The sequence below is a fragment of the Anastrepha ludens genome, chromosome 6 (genome assembly GCF_028408465.1).
Source record: "Anastrepha ludens isolate Willacy chromosome 6, idAnaLude1.1, whole genome shotgun sequence".
Lineage (NCBI taxonomy): Eukaryota > Metazoa > Arthropoda > Insecta > Diptera > Tephritidae > Anastrepha > Anastrepha ludens.
The window spans coordinates 34,699,003-34,721,035 of record NC_071502.1 but is presented as its reverse complement, the minus strand read 5'-3'; the positions used below and the strand labels follow the sequence as shown (position 1 = coordinate 34,721,035).

General features: G+C 34.9%; 1 protein-coding gene across 1 annotated transcript in view; it reads left to right on the top strand.

The window, feature by feature from the left end:
• Nucleotides 1-440: 440 nt before the first annotated feature.
• The window catches only part of LOC128866395 (uncharacterized), a 38,116-nt gene continuing 16,523 nt past the window's right edge, over nucleotides 441-22,033 (top strand). The window contains exons 1-2 of the mRNA XM_054107094.1: nucleotides 441-612; nucleotides 1,206-1,316. Coding sequence (XP_053963069.1) covers nucleotides 1,229-1,316 — 88 coding nt within the window. The 5' untranslated portion in view covers nucleotides 441-612; nucleotides 1,206-1,228. The remainder of the gene's footprint in view (nucleotides 613-1,205; nucleotides 1,317-22,033) is intronic.

Sequence of the window (22,033 nt, the reverse complement as noted above, 5' to 3'; positions counted from 1 at the left end):
TATATATTATATAAAGCCATTTCAAGCTCGTCTGTTGCGTCAGCTCAGTGCTGTGTCAGAGTCAATTAGAGTATTGCTGCATTTGTGAATTTTCCTACAAAATATAAAGTACAAGCTTTGTTTTTTTTTTGAAAATTCATTAAGTCTCACATTTAAAATAGAAGCTTGTCCTATCTCATTGCTTTCCCTACAGGGTACTTTTGTTTGTTAGACACATAAGTAAATATGTATAAGCATGTGTATGTATGTATGTAAGCACACACACGCGGTAATGTATGTGTATGCACAGATGCTAGCTTGTTTGCGATTTGTTGGTCAGACCAGATAGAGTTGGTAGTTGGACTTGACGGACTTGGTGTGCGGCTCGGGCAGCAGCTCCGGCTCTGGCTGCGGCTTCGGCCAGCGAGAGCCACACATCCACGACAATCAGAGCTGCTCATGGCGCGCAACATTCAGTTTGTATTAAGCCAGAGAGCCGATCGGACGCATTTCTTAAAGCCTTTAGAGCGCGCGTGTGTTGGCATTAGTTTTTATTTTTATTTGGTATTTCTATTCGCTATCCACTTAAGCGTTCGCATGTGTGTTTGCTCATCGCAATCGTCGTGGTTTTAGGTGTGTAATTGATCCCCTGATGCCTGCTTATGTGAACTGCTTTGTTTGCCTCGAGTGCGTTTCATATTCGCATACATTTTAGTTGAGGCTTAAATATTCGTATTAAAATACCAAATGCTCGTCCAGTGTTTTGTAATACTCTTTGTTTGGTTTTCTACAATTTATGCATTGCTCGCCGTCAATTAAAGTTTAAAGCTGGATTATTAAAATAAAAAAATAAAAATAAAAATTGTTTTTAGTGCTTTTGGGTAAATATTTGTATTCATGTTTTTCAAGTTACAAGGATTTCTAGTCAAGCAAACAAAAAATGAGCCATACAGAAATATATATAAATACCTGTGACTACCCATTTCAAGGCTCCAAAACACAGTGCAGTAAAAAAAATTGTGAAAACCGTGTGAATATTCGTAATGCTCGCTTCCCAATGAAAACAAAATTTCGCGTAAATAAATTTGTGCATGACTTTTCCATAGATTATAAGTCTAATTTTTCGTAACTACAGCTGTAGATATTCCGACAGAATAGTCGGCTTTTTGCAATATATTGGGCTTTAACCGTTTTTAACACGAATTTATCCGATTTTGCGTTTACAGCGTTTGTATACTCCAACCTTAAAATGGTCAGCAATAGAGTGTGGAGAGCTTCAAGTATATTTTGCTTGATTGGAGTCGTGATATCATCATGTGGATTGGCACAAGCTAAAGGTATGCAACCAAGTAAACTTAAATCGCCTTCAATGCGCTTAATATTAAAGAGGCATTTTTACACAATCTTGTTTTGTTCGCTTTTCCTTTGCGCTTTACCGCAAAAGCCGCAGATGAGATGCTGCTTTTTTTGTGGGTAATTCGCAAAATCTGGTTTTAGTGAAAAAGTACCGTTTCATATTAAATTGCGTGTGCGAACTTTATTGAAAGTCGGAAGAGGCAGAAAGTTTAATATGATGGAAAAAAAAAATTATAAAAATATATAAATATGTTTTTTATTTAAAGTGTAAAAACACAAATCTAATTTTTTTCAAGCTAAAATTAACCAACATAAATAATCGTCTGCTTTACATTATTCCTCATGGGTCTTATACTGCATATTACATTTTTGTGTGCACTGGCGTTAAGGGATTAAACAAATAATGAACACTTGCTGGTTCGTGCTACTGAAATGTGGCTTGGTTTACTTTGTTCGTCAAGGGAATCTCACGAAGGAGGCATGGCGATTCCTCAAAGACTTACGTATCTCTTCTACTTCAACTAATTCAAACTGGAACTTTTCTCTTAAGTTATATGCAGTGGCCAACGTAACCAAATGGGTTTGTGCATGACCACCATTCATTAGGGATTTGGGTATGAAACATCAAAAGTTTATTCTAGGTTTCAAAAGTTTTTTCTTCAAGTATATTTCTGCCATGAAAAAGCTCCTAATAAAAATCCATTTACCGTTCGGAGTCGGCTTAAAACTGTAGATCCCTCCATTTGTAGAACAACATCAAAATGCATACCCCAAGTTTGGAGAAAGCGCTCGGCCTCACACCCAAAAATGGATGCGCCATGTATAAAGGGTGATCAACTTAGAGGTATCGGATTTTAAATTGAAATAAAACAACGAAAATTCAAATTGATTGGACAATATTTATTGCTTTTGTGCAGACCCATTCGTGACATTTATTTTTTAAAGATAATCCCTTTCAAATGTTGGCCGCAACTGCACTGTAATGCGGCCAACAAACACCAATTTTGAATGACTCGCTAGTGGACTTCGGTTAGTATCTCGTGAATAACCTTAGTAATGTTGACTTGCAAATGTCTCAATCGAAGCTGGTTTATCTACAAAGACTTTAGACTTTATCTACCCCTACAAATAAAAGTCCAGGATCTTGGTGGCCAATCGGCCAGTCCATTGGTTCGATACGAGAGATAAATTGCTCACCGAAACGACGACGCAGTAAATCATTGTTTCACGATCTGTATGGCTGTATGACAGCAGCGCTGTCCGACGTCTTGTTAGAGCAAATGGAACCAAATTTTGTGGGCATCACGGGCTTTAATCTCCGGCATCAAAAAGTCGTTTATCATGGCGCGATAGCTTTCGTCATTCACTGTTACATTGGCACCAGCTTCGCCTTTAAAGAAATGTGAACCGATGATTCCTCCAACCTATAGGTCGCACCAAACGGTTGTTTTCAATGGATGAAATGGCTTCGGGTGGCTTTTCAGCTCAAATACAGCATTTTTCCTTATTGACGTAGCCATTAAGCCAAAAATGAGCCTCATCGCTGAACACCATAAGTTGGCTAGAGCGCGCGATGAACTCTTTTCACAGACTGTCGATTTTCGTAATACAATCGTAGGATTTGTAAACGTTCTTTCTTTGATGAAATTTCAATGAATACTAAATAAAATATGTATTAGTTTGACAGTAGTTCCGCGTGATCTGTCAAAAACCATATTGAGAAAAATACCTCCAATCTGCTCACCCTATATATATTGATATACAAGTATATGTATGTTTATATGTACGAGTATGTATATTGAGATATTTGAAAAAGTCACTAGAGTCGGCGAAAAAATTAGAGCATTGCCATAATAAAACAAGCTTTCGCACGACCTCTGCTCGGTATATCATATTTCAAATTACCACATTTAGGGTCACCTTTAATTCAAATCTCTATTCCGAGTTAGAGATAATATTGGAAATCAAAAAGAAATAACTCATGGTAGGTAGGAAGGTGAAATGGTCGCAGTACTACTTTGGCATTTCACAAGTAGCACTAAATCACCGTTTTAATACCATTTTGCCCTCCAATGGGCAGATATCTACAGGCAGGCAGAGCTGTTGATGTAATAGAAAAGGTTGAGGTTTAGGTTGAAGAGCTGTCCCAGGCTGTTGAAGAAAGGTGCACCCAGTGACTTTAAACGACTAGCTGCCAAACCTGGAAATTTACAGAGAAAGTGCTTCTCTGAAAGGTGCCCACAGCATCTGCAATAGGGATTAAATGGTAAACTTAGTTTTCCGCGATGGCGGGTAAATATAGCTACGATTTCATGTTAACAAAAACAAAATTGTTCACTATTTCAGAAACTCTCTCTCTCTCTCTCGGCCATCGGGTGTGTGTCATAAAATAGCTGTTGGTATTTTTGATGCATTTTTATAAAAGAATAATTCTAAGTTAGACAACTAAAACCAAAAAAATTCATTCTATATATTTTTCTCCAAACTTGAGAACAGAATCTGAAGAATTAAAGAAAATAAGAGCACTTCTCGTGAAATATATTACAATAATTAAAAAAATAACTATTATAGTAATGGATAATAGAAAAAACCTCAGAAAAAATTAATCGCCCCATATGAAGATTTGTCCTTTTTGCAAATGGCATCGTACGTAAATCGTATTTGACAGCTGTGAACTAGACTAGTTGCAGTATACAAGCAGACAAGCAAAAGAAAATTTACATTATTCAAATTAATTTTTTTGTTTTTTGTAAAAAAAGATACAAAATTGGTTAATAGATATTAGGTAGAAGTACCTAATGCCGAATTATTATTTTTGATAATTTTCTTTTCGCAACACCTAATCAAACTCAACTAATAATCAAAAATGACATTATCCCAGAGCCCAATAGGTCATGGAGAGATGAAGGAACATGCGTAACAGCCGGACTACTGTGGTGGCAAATAAATAACAAAAAGTCAAAGGAGCTGCTGAGGCTTTCAAGAGAGTATATCGCGAAGGTCATGGCTTGTATACTTAGCAGCCATTTTTTGAGATAGGTGTTTTCTCCCATGAATATTTTAAAAGTTTTAAAGATGAGGAAGAGGAAGAAATAGTTGAGCACTTCCTTTGCAATTGTCTAACCTTAGCTAAAATCAGAACAAGTTTAGTTTTTAAATTCTCTTACGGAACTGCTCGGCGTAGGGATTGTACCAATCGTGCGCTTTACAAAAACCACAGAATGGTTTTATGAAGTTGAGTAAATGAGGTTCCCGTGTCGCACAGTGGCATCACAATGGACCTGTCAGGTCTAAGTGAGTTGGTCGTACAGACCGGCTACCACCATAACCTAACCTAGCCTTACTCAACTACTCGACCACCGATTGTTGGATGCACCACCGCTACTAAGCGCCATCAGTTTTGCACCTTAATTTCCCTGAGTTCGTCGTTAACTGCATCTACCAATGTTTTCTTTGGGCTGCCCTTAGTTCGCTTCCCATACGATTGTTTCTTGAAGGCTCGTTTTGGCGCTCTTTGCTCTGGCATTCCTTCTAAGTGTCCAATCCAACGTATTCGTTGGGCTTTTATGTATTTTATAATTTTTTTGCTCTTGAACGAGGTGCTCAAGTTCAGAGTTGTTTCTAATACGATATGTAGCGTCTTCCAATCTGATTGGATCATCTATTTTTCTAAGTGTTTTCCTTTCGAACGTTGCTATTAGGTTCACGTCATTTATCTTCATCGTCCACACTTCACAATCGTATGTCATGATTGGGCGTAAGAGGGCATAATGCGTACGTAGTTTTTAGTTTTTTGACAGGAGTTTGGACTTGAATAGTCTCACATGCGCGAAGTTATTCATTTTATAACAATTGTCAAATTTGATTGAATGCGAAGGCAATATTTTAAATGTGGGCGTTGCTATGTTATGTTATCGTCATTTCTTGAAAACATTATCAGTTTAAAAACGCTGTTTGATTTATACGATGTAGAGAGAGAAAGGACGCCGGGTGAACCCTGTTTTGCAAAATGGGGAATGGAACAGTCGAGGAAATTAAAATTATCAAAGACGCTGCCATTGTGAGCGCCACAAAAAATACTAAGTGGCTGTCAAGCATGTAAATTGGCAGTTCATTGCTTCACAGATGTTGGCAATATGTGACTTGAAATATTTCATAGCATGAATTGCCAACTTCATTCAATTCGCTGTCTCGATCGGCGATTTCACTGAAATTGACCATTGAAAAATATGAAAAATTTAGTGTCGAGACGTTAAGTTGCTAGTGTTCATTAGTGGCTGCCAATATTTCATCGATTCCGTTCAGTCATTTTTGATGTTACAGAAAATGTCGATAAAATGACAGTAACAATCGAAGTTGACCGTCCTGTTAGTAGTCGTAGCATCGCCCAGAAGCTAAAGATCGATCATAAAACAGTTTTAAATAATTTGCGTAATTTAGTTTGCCCAAACTTTTATTTTGCATTATCAAACTCACATGCGTACGAGTATTTATTGTATATAAATAAGTTAATTTACTCCAAGTGAACAAGTATTGAAAGTTATTTACTGTTCATTTTTTAATGTGGCAATATTTGCCAAAAACTTCGATTGATTACAAAAAGCTCTTCAGCGCGAAAAACTGAAAAAGGTGAAAAACCAAGTCTTCCTATTATCTTTATTTATTAATATAAAATTAACTTACACATAAATCCTATAAGCGATTTGTGTTAGAAGCTATAGCAGCTACGCTTTAAGCTCGATAATTTCAGACAAATTTTTATTCCAAAATTTAAATAAATTTTATTTTAGATCCTATGATAAAGATTTGTTATTTTAGGGAATATAGTTAATAGGGATATTGATTCAACAGAAGGTACTGAGAGGAGTGAAATGGGTTTTGTGTTAGTAAATATTTGTTCTCTACATGTGACATGCAGTGGGCTATTCAGGAGAAGTTGAGTAACTGTCACTACTACAGTGTATCGGGTTTGTGTTATTCATAAGATGGCCGTGTGTTATTTTCGTGCGTCCTAACCGAAGCCGTTCGTATCTTATAATGACTTGTCGTGTATGGATTTTGTAATTATTTGTAGGACTTCTGTATTATGGACCTCTCTGTAGGCAATATTTTTACACCAGTCATTGGTAAGCTGCTATTCGAGGTGTTGTTTGTTGTGGAAGTGCTTAAAATCTCTTTATGCTAGAAATGCTTCTGTTACTAGAGCCTTAATTGAGTTTAATAAATTATCTAAATTTGTTGAGATAGATTTTCAATTTCCGAAATTAAAATGTTTGAATATTTTCTATAAATATTTTAATTGTAATTCCTTTTTTTAAAGCCTATCAGTCTTAAAATATGCCCACTTAGCCTGTAAGAATCTATTATATTCACTGGCTTCATAAATAAATATGATTTTTAACATCGAGTAAGTTGAAGTTGTCGGTGCTAGCTAATGAACTTGTTTGGCGTATTGATTGACGAAGTTGTTTCCAACAATATTATTGTGTTCAGGCAGCCTTACTACAATGTTTGGGGTAGTATGTCATGATAATATTTCTGATATTGGTTGGGTAATAAATGCTGTTATTTATATTGAAATTAAGAGCGGAGAGTGAGTCCGATCATATGCAACCATTTTCTTCCTGCGTTTTACTAGGTTTATGGCTTCCGACATGGCATGATTTTGAGAGAATATACAGAACTACAATATAATATGGAATAATAATTTTTTTTTTATGATTTCATTTTCTTTTTATGTTTATTCATTTACGAACACATAGCGAAAAAAGAGAATGCAAATTTTTTTTAGTGTGAGCAAACATGTAACAATTGAACATTTATCTGTCGATTTCTAATTCTCCATAACATTACTCCGTATTACAGTTAAGAAAAATAATTTTAGACGTTTTGGGGCTTCCACTTTTAAGATTTTAACTGCTGGGCAAAGTCCAATGTGCGATTGTATATTAAAAAACATTTAAACAGTGTTAAAAGAGTCTATTCGAACAAGCTGTGCTATGCCTAATCAATTTTTTATAGAAACTTATAAAAACTAACTACAACGTACATATATAGCGAATAATTCACTCACGAGAGCATGAGAAATATACGGCGATGCCCGATTAGCAATGCTACTTCAGCAACCTCATATATTCGCACAGAACTCCAGTTGAAGTTGGCAGATATCAAACTTGTTTCGCAGCCTACACACACCACAAAGTCTGAGTGCTTGAAAATTGCCCGCATACAAACTTGGAAATTTGCTAATCAACTTACCACACACACGTATGTGTACCATATCCATATACATACATGCATTCATTAATGATGTGCATTCGTACACACATATAGAAAATATGTTCTCTGTATGCAGGCTAGTTATGCACTTTCCAACGCCATATGATGTCATAATTCACGCGAAAAGTAAAAAAGGAAAGAAATGAAAAACCATTAATTTAGTCTGAAAAAGCTGACCTCGTTATTTGCCTGGCTTGCTATTGTCGTTTGCATGGTTGTTTAGTAAAATTGATTTACCGCATTCAGGGAGAAAATTAATTGTAGTTTACTCAAGTGGTGTATCATTAGGTAAATAGCTCTCGCCGTCCCCAAGTGCATCATCACTAACCACGATTATATACCAAGAGGTTGACAAAGACGAACGCAAGATGATAGAAGAACACAAAATTTGTTTATGGTTGTAGCGGATTGATAGCTTTAGACTTTGCTCGTAATTGCTACATACACACATATACACATACATACATAGATATGTTTTCTTTGCATTTATTGTGCTGCTGGAAAACAGAATAAGGTACACAAAAGACTTAGGCGACGAACTCGGCAGAAATAAATACTGGCATATGTACGTGTGTATAACATTTATGTATGATATGTACATTTAGTACAACAATAAATGCACAATGTGACAAAGGCCTTGAGCACGCCGTATTTATATACATATTTAACCACTTCAGCTGTTTCGTGTATCTCATTGTGATGTAATTTCTATATTTATAATTGCATTTATATGCACATCAGCTTGTGGCTTCATGTTTGACACTTCATGTTTTAATGCCATTTATACCTAAGAATCAAGCAAGCGTGGAGCAGAGAATTTCGCTGCTGTCTGCTCACATGAATTTAATTACTTGGAAACAGTAAATACATTCATGAAATCGAATTTTTTTTATTATTATTTTATACTAACCTACGCAAATCCACACAAAAACAGATGAAAAGAAAAATAATAGGAACAAAAGTAGACGATAATCTGAGTAAACAAGTAAGGAGGTGCTGAATTCGGTTCGAATTGAATTTTATACACGTGCGCAGATTTCAGTAAAATTGAATTGGGTTGGCTGTTGATTTTTGGAATCAAACAAATTCATACGTAATGAGAAATGAAAGTACTTATTTAATATAATGAAAGGTTCACTTTTATTTAACAATTAATAAATAATTTAGCAAAATCACTTATTTTTTGCAATCTGTTTTAATTTTAAACATAACCTATTTATATAACTTTGGCTAATGGGGCGATCCTGAAGAGCGCGAAATAAGTGAAGTCCAATCTCATCTAAAGATTTGCTCATTACATCTCCATATCCTCTCGATAGAAATAACTTACTGAACATGAAGTGTGAGCCGTGACAGTTTGAGGCTGATTTTATAATTTAATTTTCTTTTCTAATTTTTTAAATTTTTTATAAAATTTTTTTTTGTTTGTATTAAATTGTTTTTTTTTAATTTTTATTTATTAAAATTTTTTTTAAATTTTTTTAATTAAAATTTTTTTATATGGTTTGAAGAGGTGTACCCCGTTTAAGGGGGGAGTCTGGTTTATAAGGTCAAAAAAATCAATTTTTTTTTTTTCGTTTTAAGCGATTCCTAATATATTTCAGAATATTCACACAAAGTTACAGAGCCTAATTCTCAATATTTCCGTAGATATAAAGCCAAAGGTAGGCGAGCCTTAGGTAGTTCCGCTGTGATCGACAGCTATAGTACAAACTTTATCTTCTTTTCTCGACTTTTCGTTTTTATGATTTCTTTGAATTGGCGTACATGAATGAAAAAAAACTAATGAACCTTTTGAAATGAATCATAGCTTGTTCCCTTCAGTATTGAATTCTCTTCTATTTGAACTAACAAAATAGATAAAAAAAGAATTTTCAAGATTTTTATACCAAGTTGAAGTGAATTTTTTTTTTATAAAAAGGCATTTTTTTCTTTAAAACCTCCAAAAAGTTGAAATTTTGGAATTTCTCTCAATTTTCTTAGTTCATCTAGAATAAAAAATCTTGATAATTAGAAATTCATTTGAATTTTTTGCTTTAGATAATAATTACGAGCTGTATTTTGTACGCCAGTTGGAAACTCCAGCGTTGCAGCGCTCTACTAATTTCTATGTTAAACATTTTTCTCAACTTATTTTAACCAACACAAAAATTTTTTATACTTTTTAAATGTTCATTAAAAGATAGAAAAACTTTGCAGTGCTAAATTAATTTTTTCCTTAAAAAAAAATCGCAAAGAGATGCAATTTTTATACCTCATAAACCAGGCTCCCCCTTAAGGCGCGGTATGTAGGTATTTGGCTGAATTATAGCCTTGGCAAACGCGACTGCTCGACAAACGACAGCTGTATTTGTCACTGAATTGTTTTATCTCTTTCCGCACTGAAGGTATCATGGTTTAGTTGCGTATAAGCTCGTTGCTAGAGCAAATTGAGTCTTCGGTGATTATTCGTAGTTTCTTTGTCTGGAGCCTGTCCTTGATGTCAACGTTCGTTTTCGCCGGCGCTTCCCATAGCTGGATGCTGTAAGTCCAAATGGGTTTAATTACGGCTCTGTACAGAAGAAGTTTGTTTTCTAAAGGCTTCACTGAACTTCTTTCCAGAAGCCATTGCAGAGAAGTGAATTTAAGACCGAGCTGTTTTAATTTTTTTACATCAGCATTCTGACCAGCTTTGACTATTTTATTTTTTAATGCTCATTATTTTTTTTATAAAAGTAAAGCATTGTCTAACAGAAAACCGTATAAGTCCCAAAAATTAGAAAATTTATACACATTTTTATTAAAATTTCAAACTATTTAATTTTTATCCATGATTTTTTTTACATGAAGAAATGAGGCAACATCGTCAGAGGGAAAAATTATCAAAAATCAAAGAGAACTTTGAGCCACTTCAAGCTTGGTTTTTTCATACTAAAATTTAATGGGTTATAAAATATAAAACTGTCTACCTACATTTTTTTTTAATTCTGATTACATAGGAAATAATATTTTTTTTAATTTTAACTTTTAACTTTATATCAAACTTAGAAAATTTGAGAACCTTTTCATTAAAATTTCAAAAGTTTTAATTCTTATCCGTGAATTTTTCTATATCAGAAATTAGGCAACATCATCAGAGAGAAAAAATTACCAAAAATCGATGAGAAGTTTGAGCCTCTTCAAACTTGCTCTTTTTTATATTTTAATTTATATGGTCTTTGTCATAGAATGAACTATGTTTTTATAAAAAACAAAAAGAATATCTAAACCAAAAAACAAATAAATAAATAAATAGTCAAACCTCGTCAAATGTTATGGTGCTACAAATAAACAAATACATACGCTATAACGGGTATAATTTTGTAAAATTTGCTACTATTTTGTAAAATATTTTTTTTTTGGCAGGTTGATTGTTTTATATAGCAGGTGGGCGTGGTTATTGACCGATTTTTCCCTTGTTCAATACCAACCTACCTTCGACAAAGGGTAAAATGTGTGCCAAATTTCCTCGAAAGCTATTAATTTTTGCGCGAGTTATCGTGCGCTTGGACAAACATGACCAAATTTACTCCTCCCCTCATTCTGAACTTTTTGGCACATAAATGCTTACATATGTGCATCTATAACTATCTCGATTCCTTTATCCTGTTAAACCTAACAGTTATGTTAACAAAATTATAATGCTCTTGTACGCTGTAGTGCGCGCGGGTATAAAATTGTGGAATTGAAAGATCGCAAAAATTAATTGAATTCGCAAAGTTAATTTCATGAAAATGTCAAAAAGTTGTTGGACGAGAACAAATACTACAATGGCCATAGATATGTACGTGTATTGTTCCCTTGAAAGAAGCTTAGAGCTTACTTACCACAGTAAAAACAACAACACCTAACTAACTAGACGACTCATCGTTGTGCTGTGTGGGCGAACTCGTGTTCGCAAAGGTTGTTGTCTAAAAGATAAATGCGGATAAAGCGAATTGAATTACTCAAAAGCTATAATGACAAACGCGTTGAATGTGTGTTGGCGAAACCAGTCACAACCAAGTCTGGAGGCAATGATTACAAGCCACTTCCATTGCCAATATTGGTGATGACTTTGGGAAATCACAATGGGCATGCGATTGAGGGTAAATGCGAAAGTAAGAGGCTTGTAAATGTACGGTGGGCAGATTTGAAAAAGCGTGTGCCCAAGTATATACATACATACATACACACATATGTAACAGCAGTACTCATTTTACTAAGTTCAGTTATACCATTTGCCTAAGAATAAAATCTTTCCCGTAACTCTGATCATATGGTGCGGTCCAATTGGAACTGCTATAATTTTAGCACTAGGCAGTTGATTCTATTGTTTACAGTGAGGCACTACAAAACTATTGTTGTGGTAGCCCTAAATTTAAGCGACAAACCATAAATGGTGGCCTAGATGGATTTAACTTCGCAATTTTTTCAAATAGATCAGCAATTTTGTGATCCACTGGGCATAGGTGGGCACACTGCATTATAAATTTACTGCATTACAAATAGCAGTAAGCAGTAAAATTTTACTGATTACTGAAAAAAATTTGCATTACCAGTACACTTTTACTGATTACTGAAAAAAATTGCAGTAAAAATATTTTTTTACTGATTACTGAAAAAAAATTGCAGTAAAAATATTTTTTTACTGATTACTGAAAAAAATTTCAGTAAAAATATTTTTTTACTGATTACTGAAAAAAATTTGCATTACCAGTACACTTTTACTGATTACTGAAAAAAATTGCAGTAAAAATATTTTTTTACTGATTACTGAAAAAAATTTCAGTAAAAATATTTTTTTACTGATTACTGGAAAAAAATTGCAGTAAAAATATTTTTTTACTGATTACTGAAAAAATTGCAGTAAAATTACTGATAATATAATTTGATTTGCATTATCAGTATAATATTTACTGTTTATTGGAAGTCAAAATGTAATACACTCTCATCACGAAATTCAATCATTTATGTAAAATATATATATCAGATACACGTATTTATTCCCAGTCAATATATTGAATTAATGATTTACAATGATTTAGGATCTATAAATGAGCATGACAGTGATGAGGAAACTTACACTGACTCCGATTCAGATGCCTCGACAATTGTTTCAGGTCCTCAATTTCGATCTGTAACTCCACGTCTGTCGAAACATTTTCCTTGTGCGAGCCACACTCTAAATCTTTTGGCTTCAACCGATTTCAACAAAATTATGAATTCTTCAAGTCAGGATATAAAAGATATTCACAAAAGATCTTTCCAAAGGCAAAAAATCCTTCAATTTAATTGAAATTTTTTATATTTACATATTTTCTTACTGCACAGATGCACACAACTTTGGAATAAATGCAATAGACCGAAATTTGCAGAAATAGTTAATGGAGTGATGAATGCGAATTTAATAACTCCATGCATAACAAGGTGGAACTCGCTTTATGATTCCGTAAATAAGTTATTGGAGCACAAAACCAATTTAGCGGAATTGTGTTTCCGTTTAAAAATTCCTACCATTCTCAGTGGTGAGCTTGAGTACTTAGAGGAATACGTAAAGCTTATGAGACCTATTGCAGAAGCAATCGACTTCCTTCAGGGTGAAAAGACCATGTATTTTGGTTATTTCATACCCACTATAGTGTCCTTAAGAATAAAAATGCGTCGTTTGGAGCCTAAAAGTTTTAAGTATTTAACCGAAAGTAGCAAAAAATTGCATGAAGCTTTGCTTAAAAGATTTGAAAAGTACTTCCTGATTCAGCCTGACGCTTGGGATGCTGTTATTGCCGCTATTTCTGTCCCTGACATTAAGTTGCGATTTGTGAAAGCTCTTTTAGAAACAGCTAAAACGCAAACAGAAGAGGAAGTTAAAAAAATGTTCAACATGTATGTGGTCAAGTATGGAAAAGTAGCCTGTGCCAAAACTCGTATTCTACCTCAACCCCCTCAAAAAACATTTTTTGACTTCGGGGATGAAAGTAATGGTAAACTTTTTACACTTGGTTTTCAATTAAATATTTGTTTTATGCATATATTTACTTAAATAGATATAAGCATACAATGTGGTTCCACTGACTCGGAAAATTATCTTCAAAAAACGCTCTTATACCTGGCCGAACGAGAAGAAACAACAAGTTGCCTAAATAAATATCAGGCTATTAAAAACGTATTTTTAAAATATAATACCCCGTTACCGTCATCTGCACCTGTAGAACGGTTGTTTTCATTCGCTGGAATTGTAAATCAGTCTAGAAGGCAAAAACTCAGCGATGCAAATTTTGAAATGCTTGTGTTAAGAAAGGCTAATAGCTAATAGCAAATCAACAATATTTTTACTGCATTTTTTTCAGTAATCAGTAAAAAAATATTTTTACTGCAATTTTTTTCAGTAATCAGTAAAAAAATATTTTTACTGCAATTTTTTTTCAGTAATCAGTAAAAAAATATTTTTACTGAAATTTTTTTCAGTAATCAGTAAAAAAATATTTTTACTGTAATTTTTTTTCAGTAATCAGTAAAAAAATATTTTTACTGAAATTTTTTTCAGTAATCAGTAAAAAAATATTTTTACTGCAATTTTTTTTCAGTAATCAGTAAAAAAATATTTTTACTGCAATTTTTTTCAGTAATCAGTAAAAGTGTACTGGTAATGCAAATTTTTTTCAGTAATCAGTAAAAGTTTACTGGTAATGAAAATTAAATTGCAATATCAGTAAAATATTATATTTACTGCATTCTTACTGTTACTGCAAAGTGCCCACCTATGCCACTGGGCGATTGCGAATTGCGACATGATAGGACTTAATTTTTACTTTTGCGATTTTTGGAAAAGTCTGTAAGTCAGAAAGATATTAAAGGTACTCAAAAGGGGGAAAGGACGGTTTTTCTTATGCTGAAGTGTAAGGGTCTTTGGAATATTTATTTAGTGCCAACGGGAGAACGACGATGTGTATAAGCTTCGCGGAGAATGTTAACAAGAGAAAGGGGTAATGTTGCGCTCAGTAAAAATCTCTTAGACGATTACAGCGCCCCTTCATGATGTGAAGAATTGGATACATAGTTTTCAGTTGCTTACAGAGTATCTGCATACTCTGGATGAAGGCGCCGCGATGGCGAGTGATATTTCACATCTATAATGGTATGTCACTCGATCCAGCTGAGTGCGCCTGTGTATGCTAAACCGACAGCATGTCCTATGACAGAAATCATGAAGTAATTTTTCTAAAGTTGGCCCTCGGCAGGAAATGGCAAAATTTCAAGTGTATTTCGGTCATGGAAAAACGTCTCCTTTTTTTATATCTTTGGCACCATTCCTCTTGAATATGTTTCGGCTCTCTTACTCACCTTGTACGTTAGGAGAATTCGAAATTAAAATTCCCGCAATGTCGAGTAAAACGTCAGGAGCAGATTTGTCAATTTTTACGACGTCAATTTTGTTTGCGATATTTACCCGAAACATAGAAAATTGGAGCGGATTTTGATTAAAATTTTGATATGTGACAAATAAAACTATTTTATATACATCCAGCAATTCATTTTTGTTTCAAATGGGTATGGGCGTCATTGACTTGCTCTTAAATATGAATACCTGAGGGACTCCATAAAAAGTGATCCATGATCTTAAACTTTTCTGTGGGTTATTTTATTTGTAAACTTGAGCATAAAAAGGAAACTGAAAAAATGAAATAATGAAATGATGAAATATTTTCGGTAACTTACATACATTTTTTCTTCAATTTTTAGGACAAAATATATATACTAATATAATATAATTAAAAAATTCTTTTTTGGAAAATTTCAATTTTTTTGTTCAAAAGTTTTGTTTTGCCATTTGTGATTTTTCACTGGTTTTCTGTACGTAATTGAATATAACACAAAAAGTTAATGCAATTCCACTTTGAGGCTTTCAGGGGTTACTCAGTCACCGCTATTAATGATTCGGTTCTAAACTAAAAAAAATAAAAAATAAAAAGTTATAAAAATCTTAAAAAGAACCGAAATTTCTATGCCAACATTTTTATGTTGATTGTTTCCTTTACAAAAACCCATATAAATGCAAGCTTCAAACTTGATAATAAATTTAAAAAAAACTACAAATTTTAGTATTATAAAGTGACAGATTGAAGTTGCTAGAAAGTCTCGTTGATTTTTTATAACTTTTTTCCTTGATGGTGTTGCGAATTTTCTCGGTATTAAAACTAAATTTTGTGGATTTTTTTATGGAAAAAATGCGTAACACCGTCATAAAAAAATTATTATAAAATCAACGAGAATTGTGAGCCACTTCAAAAGTGTTCTTTATTATATATAGATATATATATAATCGGCGCTTACTCTATTTTGGGTGTTTGGCTGAGCTCTTTCTCCTATTTGCGGTGTGCGTCTTGATGGTGCTCCACAAATAGAGGGGACTTCAGTTTTAAGACGACTTTGAACGGCAGATAATTTTTATTGGGAGGTCATAACAGAAATGCACTCGGAGATTTGCCGTTGCTTGCTGGGGGAGGACCGCTGTGAGAAAAAACTTTTTCTATTATTTTGGGCTTCATGCTCGGAGATTTGATCCTGTGTACTTCTGAATGGTAGTCATGCACGTAGCCGGTGCTTTTTATTATACTAAAAGTTAATGGACATAAAACTGCGTGGCCAGTTGTTTTTTTTTAATTCAAATTAAAAACTTTAAAATCTTGTAGAAAGTTTGAATTTTGATTAATACGGACTTTATTATAGAATATATTATTATTATGTGTAGAGCTATATTTTGTAAAAAAAAATTAATTTCAAAATGTTGAGGTGCCATATTCTTTTTCGCGCGCTGTATTTGTGCTTTTACGTAATCAAGAAAACCACTATAGACAGCTCCCTGGGGAAACAGCAAGCAGGTTTCAGAAGCAACCGTTCCTGTGTAGATCAAAATAACACCCTAGATCTCTTTGTGGAGCAAGTACAAGAGTGGCAGACAACCCTTCAACTAACCTTTGCAGATTACAGTACAGCTCTTGATTGCTTCTCTCATAACAGCATATGGGACGAGTTACGCGCTCGAAGGATCCCGGCGAAACTAATAACTCTCGTACGCGCGCACTACAACAACTTTAAATGCGGGATTTTGAACAATGGTAATCTGCCGGAAAGCATTTTCACCAATGCTGGCGTACGGCAAGGCTGCCTGTTGTCTCGTTTATTATTTTTAATTGTTATTGAGAGGAAAAGAAGAGGTATTTATTGGCACTTCTATGAACATCTCGAAGACCTTGCCTTGCTGATGATATATGCCTTCTCTCCGTTAAGCACACCGACATGCAGAACAAAATTGACGATCTGTCCTCAACCTCATTGAATGCAGGGCTAAAAATAAATCACGACAAAACGAAAGCCATGAAAATTCGATCCACTAGCAACCGTCTGTTCCTCTTAAATAATTATCAAATTGAGAACGTTGACACCTTTACCGCATCATTGCCGCAGAAGACAGTGCGAAACTAGACGTTATCGCCAGAATAAATAAGGCAAATGGCGCGTATGCACAGCTCCGAGTTATCTGGTCTTCGAGCATTCTCAGCGTACATACAATACGGATCTTTAAGACAAATGTACTCTTGTATGGATCGGAAATCTGGCTCACAAATATTTGGATCGAAAACAAAATTCAAAGCTGTGTGAACATATGTTTATGCAGGATATTGAAAATCTGGTGGCCGAACATCATAAGCAACGGCGATCTATACGACAGGTGCGAAATCCAGCCGGTAGCTAACATGATAAAACTGCGAAAGTGAAAGTGGATTCGCAAGGACGTAAATGAAATCTGTCGTCAAGCACTGTATTGGAATCCACAAGTTGCTCACAAGGTTGGCCGTCCAAGAATATCTTGGAGGAGAACTGTACAGAAGGAAGTTAAAATAGAATCAGGTGGAGGTGTTTTACTGAGGCTCTATGCTCCAGTGGGAGAAACAGAAACTGATGATGATGATGAATCAAGGACGATGTGAAATTCGGTCATCTATTCAGCCACTTCGGCCTAACCATCGCATATGCTAATGACATAGCCATCCTCGAAATCGAAGATATATAGATAAACTTTTTCTTACATCAGAACAAAGCAAATACTCTCGGGCTTCATATCAACGTCGATAAGACCAAATACATGGAAATGGCACGCGATGTTGAAAGGCGGAAGTCTCAAAATTTGTGCCACTATTGGACAGTACGTTTTTGAAGGAGTAGAGAATTTCAAGTACCTGGGGGTACTACTAAAAAATTACAATAGTGTCCAGGACTGCATCCAAGATCGACTATTTGCAACAAACATAGCTTTCTACGTCAACCTGAATCTTATAAAAAATTTACAAAACAATAATAAAACCACTTTTGACGCATGACTGAATATTCGTGAATAATGTCAATCAAGAATGAACGAAATCTCCGAACTTTCGAAAGAAGAGTCTTGCGAAAAGTATATGGTCCAATCCGGGTTGAGGATGGTTGTTATAGAATCAAATACCACAAGGAACTGCTGCGGAGGGGCAGATGTTGTTAAGTTTGCCAAATCGCTACTACTACTCCAATGGTTAGGCCATGTCATGCGCATGAGTGACGAAAATCCCCAAAAATCCTTCTTAAATTACAACGCGCTGGCCAGCAGATGTAAAGGAAGGCCTAGGAAACGCTGGTTCGACGACGCCATCGAAGATATCAAGAAAGTGAAAATACATAACTGGTGGTCTGCTGCCTTGAATTGTGTAATTTGGAGAAGGCTAGTTGATGGATGAAGATGATGATGGTGATGATGATGATGTATATGAATATTCTGATGAGTCAGCTGTAAACTCTGCGCCATTTACGCCTTGTGTACACTTTTGATCCCTAAGGAATACGAAGGCATTCGTAAAGTAAAATTTGTAAATCAACTAAAACTTGAATGTGAAAAATGTGAGGTATCTTTACGTTGGCAGAAGACTTTAAAAACGTGCATAGACTTGTGATATTATACATAATCCTAAGATGATCAAATATATACATTTTGAAGCTATTATAGCATGGTCATTAAACCCAATCAGCAGTCAAGCCAAAACATGTGCAAGTAGGAATTGCTTTTAAGTCATTGGCGAAGCTTCTGACCTTCACGGTTGGTCAGCCCAAAATAAAAAATGAAATTTAAAAAAAATCATAAGCCGGTTTTCCAAACAATACGTTTTTAAATTTCCGGTTTTCGAAATATTTCTATCATACATACATAAAATACTCGTATATGTAAGTATCTAAAATAAGTTATTGCTCCCATAAAACGCACTTAGTTTTATCACCCGTATGTAAATACTCTTATACGTACGAGTGCATACATACGTACAACTATACTTTTTTAACTCACAGATATGGATCAACTAAAGTGTTATGAATTTAATTAACACAAGCAGTTCCCCTTCTGCCTAATTCCTCGTGTGACAGAGAAAATATTTAAATTTAACTAAACAGAAAAATGCACATTTTTCCCAAAGCTTTCACTGGAACTGGAGCAATTGAGACCGTGATAACGTCTCCTTATAGTTTGAGAATGTGAAACTTACTTACGATTGATCCTGTTTTCAACGCGAAACCGTTATAGTTTATAGCTGAGCACTGGGCGGTTTTCCAGTCTAACTATCAGTCTGCGCAGTGCAGTCTGTTTTGAGGTGCGCCATTCAAAGTTGTTTACTAAAATCCTTGTTTTTGTCGCTCTTGTCGCAGTTAGCTGCCCAAAGGCAAATGCCACAGAGAACTGATTGGCTCCATACAGGCATACATACACCCATACACATACATACATACATGTGCGTATGTTAGTTGTGTCGACTGTCTTTATTAAATTTTATAGAAAAACAAAGGCAGAACTTGTGGATATCCAATGAAAATGAAAAAAAGGAAAAAAAATATTTAAATGAAATTTTCGTCTCCACACTTTCTTCAGAGCAATTAACATACCTACATAACCCTGTCTAGCTGCAGGTATAGCATTACATATTTTTTCTACTTTCTTCACACCGAACGAGTAGAATGTCTAAAATAAGCACTCGAGTCTTTGCGGCTTTAACTTAACTGAGCAATTTGGCACACTGCACGCTATAAGCTTGTGGATCAGCATCTTCATCTACCAATTATTTCCGAAGTATGTACAGGTACATATGTATGTGCATACATATGTGTGCGTTGAGGTGCTGCTCACCTTGTACGTCTATATGTACATACTATGTGGAAAGGAGATTTCGTCGTGGGAAATATTTTAGTGATCAGCACCGAGTCTGAAATAATTCGTAAAATTTCCACATCTTAAGGAATATTGGAAAATGTATTTGGTAGATGGCTTTCTAAAAGCCATTTTCTACAATAAAGAAAGATATAAATAATAACTCAAATATTTTATGGCTCGAGGGCCGTTGTTTATGTGTGAATGAGCAAAATCAACCGACACTGACTTTATTGATTCCTATTGGTGTGGTTTTAAATTTTGTAAATCTACATAGAGCAGATATTCAAAATACAAGGTGGCACAAAAGTAATCATCCAATTTTTATGCATTTAATAATTTAAAAATGCAGTATTTCTTATAGGCTATGAAAAACAGATTAATGCTAAATAATGCAACCAAAAATATGTAAATCAAACTAGATTTACTACAAAGAAGATGAAACATTTCCTATAATTTACAGAGAAATAATATTAGATAGTAAAATTTAGTTTAACAATTTAGCTAAGCAGAAGGTGTTGAGATGATTCCACCTCATCCTCCATACAGTTGACACGAAAATGACTCGAGGTAATTCCAAGCCTCACAGCTCGCGGATAACGTCCTGTGAGAATATCCACGAAATTCGAGAGCAGAGATTTTGTCAACCTCAGAAGATCTCTCGAAGGCCAGAACGATTGCGCGAACTTACAAGTTTGTGTACTTGCTCAGCGCCCACTGAGTTGGCGCGAAGCTTATCTTTCAAGAAGCAGACCGCAGGTGGTCAAGGTGATCCCAATCCTCTTCCTTCTCTTGGCTGGCCAGCTCATCCGCCTCACAGTTTACCGGAATGTCGCTGTGAGCAGGAACCCAGATGAGCCTTATGTCAAAGAGTTCGGATGCATTCGAAAGTGAAGCCAGGGGTTCTCTGACTAGTTTCGAATGCACCATCATTGAGCCGAAGGCTCTAATTGTCGCTTGCCATTTGAGTAAATATTTACTTTCTTGACCGTTAATACGCAGGTGAGCAGCCAATTGATTGCGGCTACTTCTGTTTGAAACATCACTACAGGGGTTCGGTAAACTGATTGAGTTTGATGGGGAATTCCCCTTTCTTCCAACTTCGAGCCATCCGTAAAAAGGTTCTCTAGGTGCTGTCTCCAAGTGCAGCCCCCTGTCCATTCCTCCCTTGATGGAATGTGAGTGGAGAGTGTTCCGCTTGTACTAAGCGGGGGTGTACATTGATCTGTCGTCAGGGAGATGAATCCAAAGCTTCTAAGGATACTTGAGTGTTCATAAGTAAGCTCGAACCTACAGCCGGAACTTCTCAGTCTGATTGCGGTAGTTGCACCTGCAGTTTTTCCTGCGATGTCAGCAGGTACCACATTTAACATTGTGTTAAGTGCTAGAGTAGAAGTAGTTCGAAGCGCCCCACTGATTCCAATGATTCCTAGGCAGTTGCCTACACTGTCTTATGAATAATCCGGCCCTGCTTATATTGCTTTTGGGGCTAATAGCAATTTTAAGTGCGAGGTCACTTACTCGTACAACCTTAAAAACGTCAAATTAGTTAAAAAAACTATTTTAAAAAGTCAAAGAACGACCTATACATATTCGAAATAATTTTTACATCTACTCATTTAAAAGTATGTGCGCAATTAAGGGAGGTTACTCAACTCAAAAAAAGTAAAAATAGTTAACTTTTTTTAATTTAGTTTCTAACTCTCGCCTATGTTGAATGTACATTTTCTATCTACACACATACATACATATGGCTCAAGTTTTATCAACACAAACTATCTCATTCACATTTTCAGAAACAATAAAATTTTATTTAGTAGGTTTAAAAATGCTTGCACAACACAAAAGTTGCATTTTTTATAGTTATTTAGCCCCACTAGGAAAATGTTTAAATTTTGTAAGCTCATTGTTTTGATGTATCGAATAGCTTGTTGAGTTCATCAACTGGTTTCTGTGGATTAAATTGCTTGTCGTTTCTATCGGCTTATCGCTTTTCAGAGCGAATTAATATTTAAATTTTAGGGTTCATTTTATCATAAAAATTGTGGCTCAAGAACTTATGTTTTTGAAAAAATTTTTAAACTAAACTATAGATTTCCCGGCCGCCGTAGCCGAATGGGTTGGTGCGTGATTACCATTCGGAATTCACAGAGAGACGTCGGTTCGAATCTCGGTGAAAGCAAAATTAATAAAAAAACA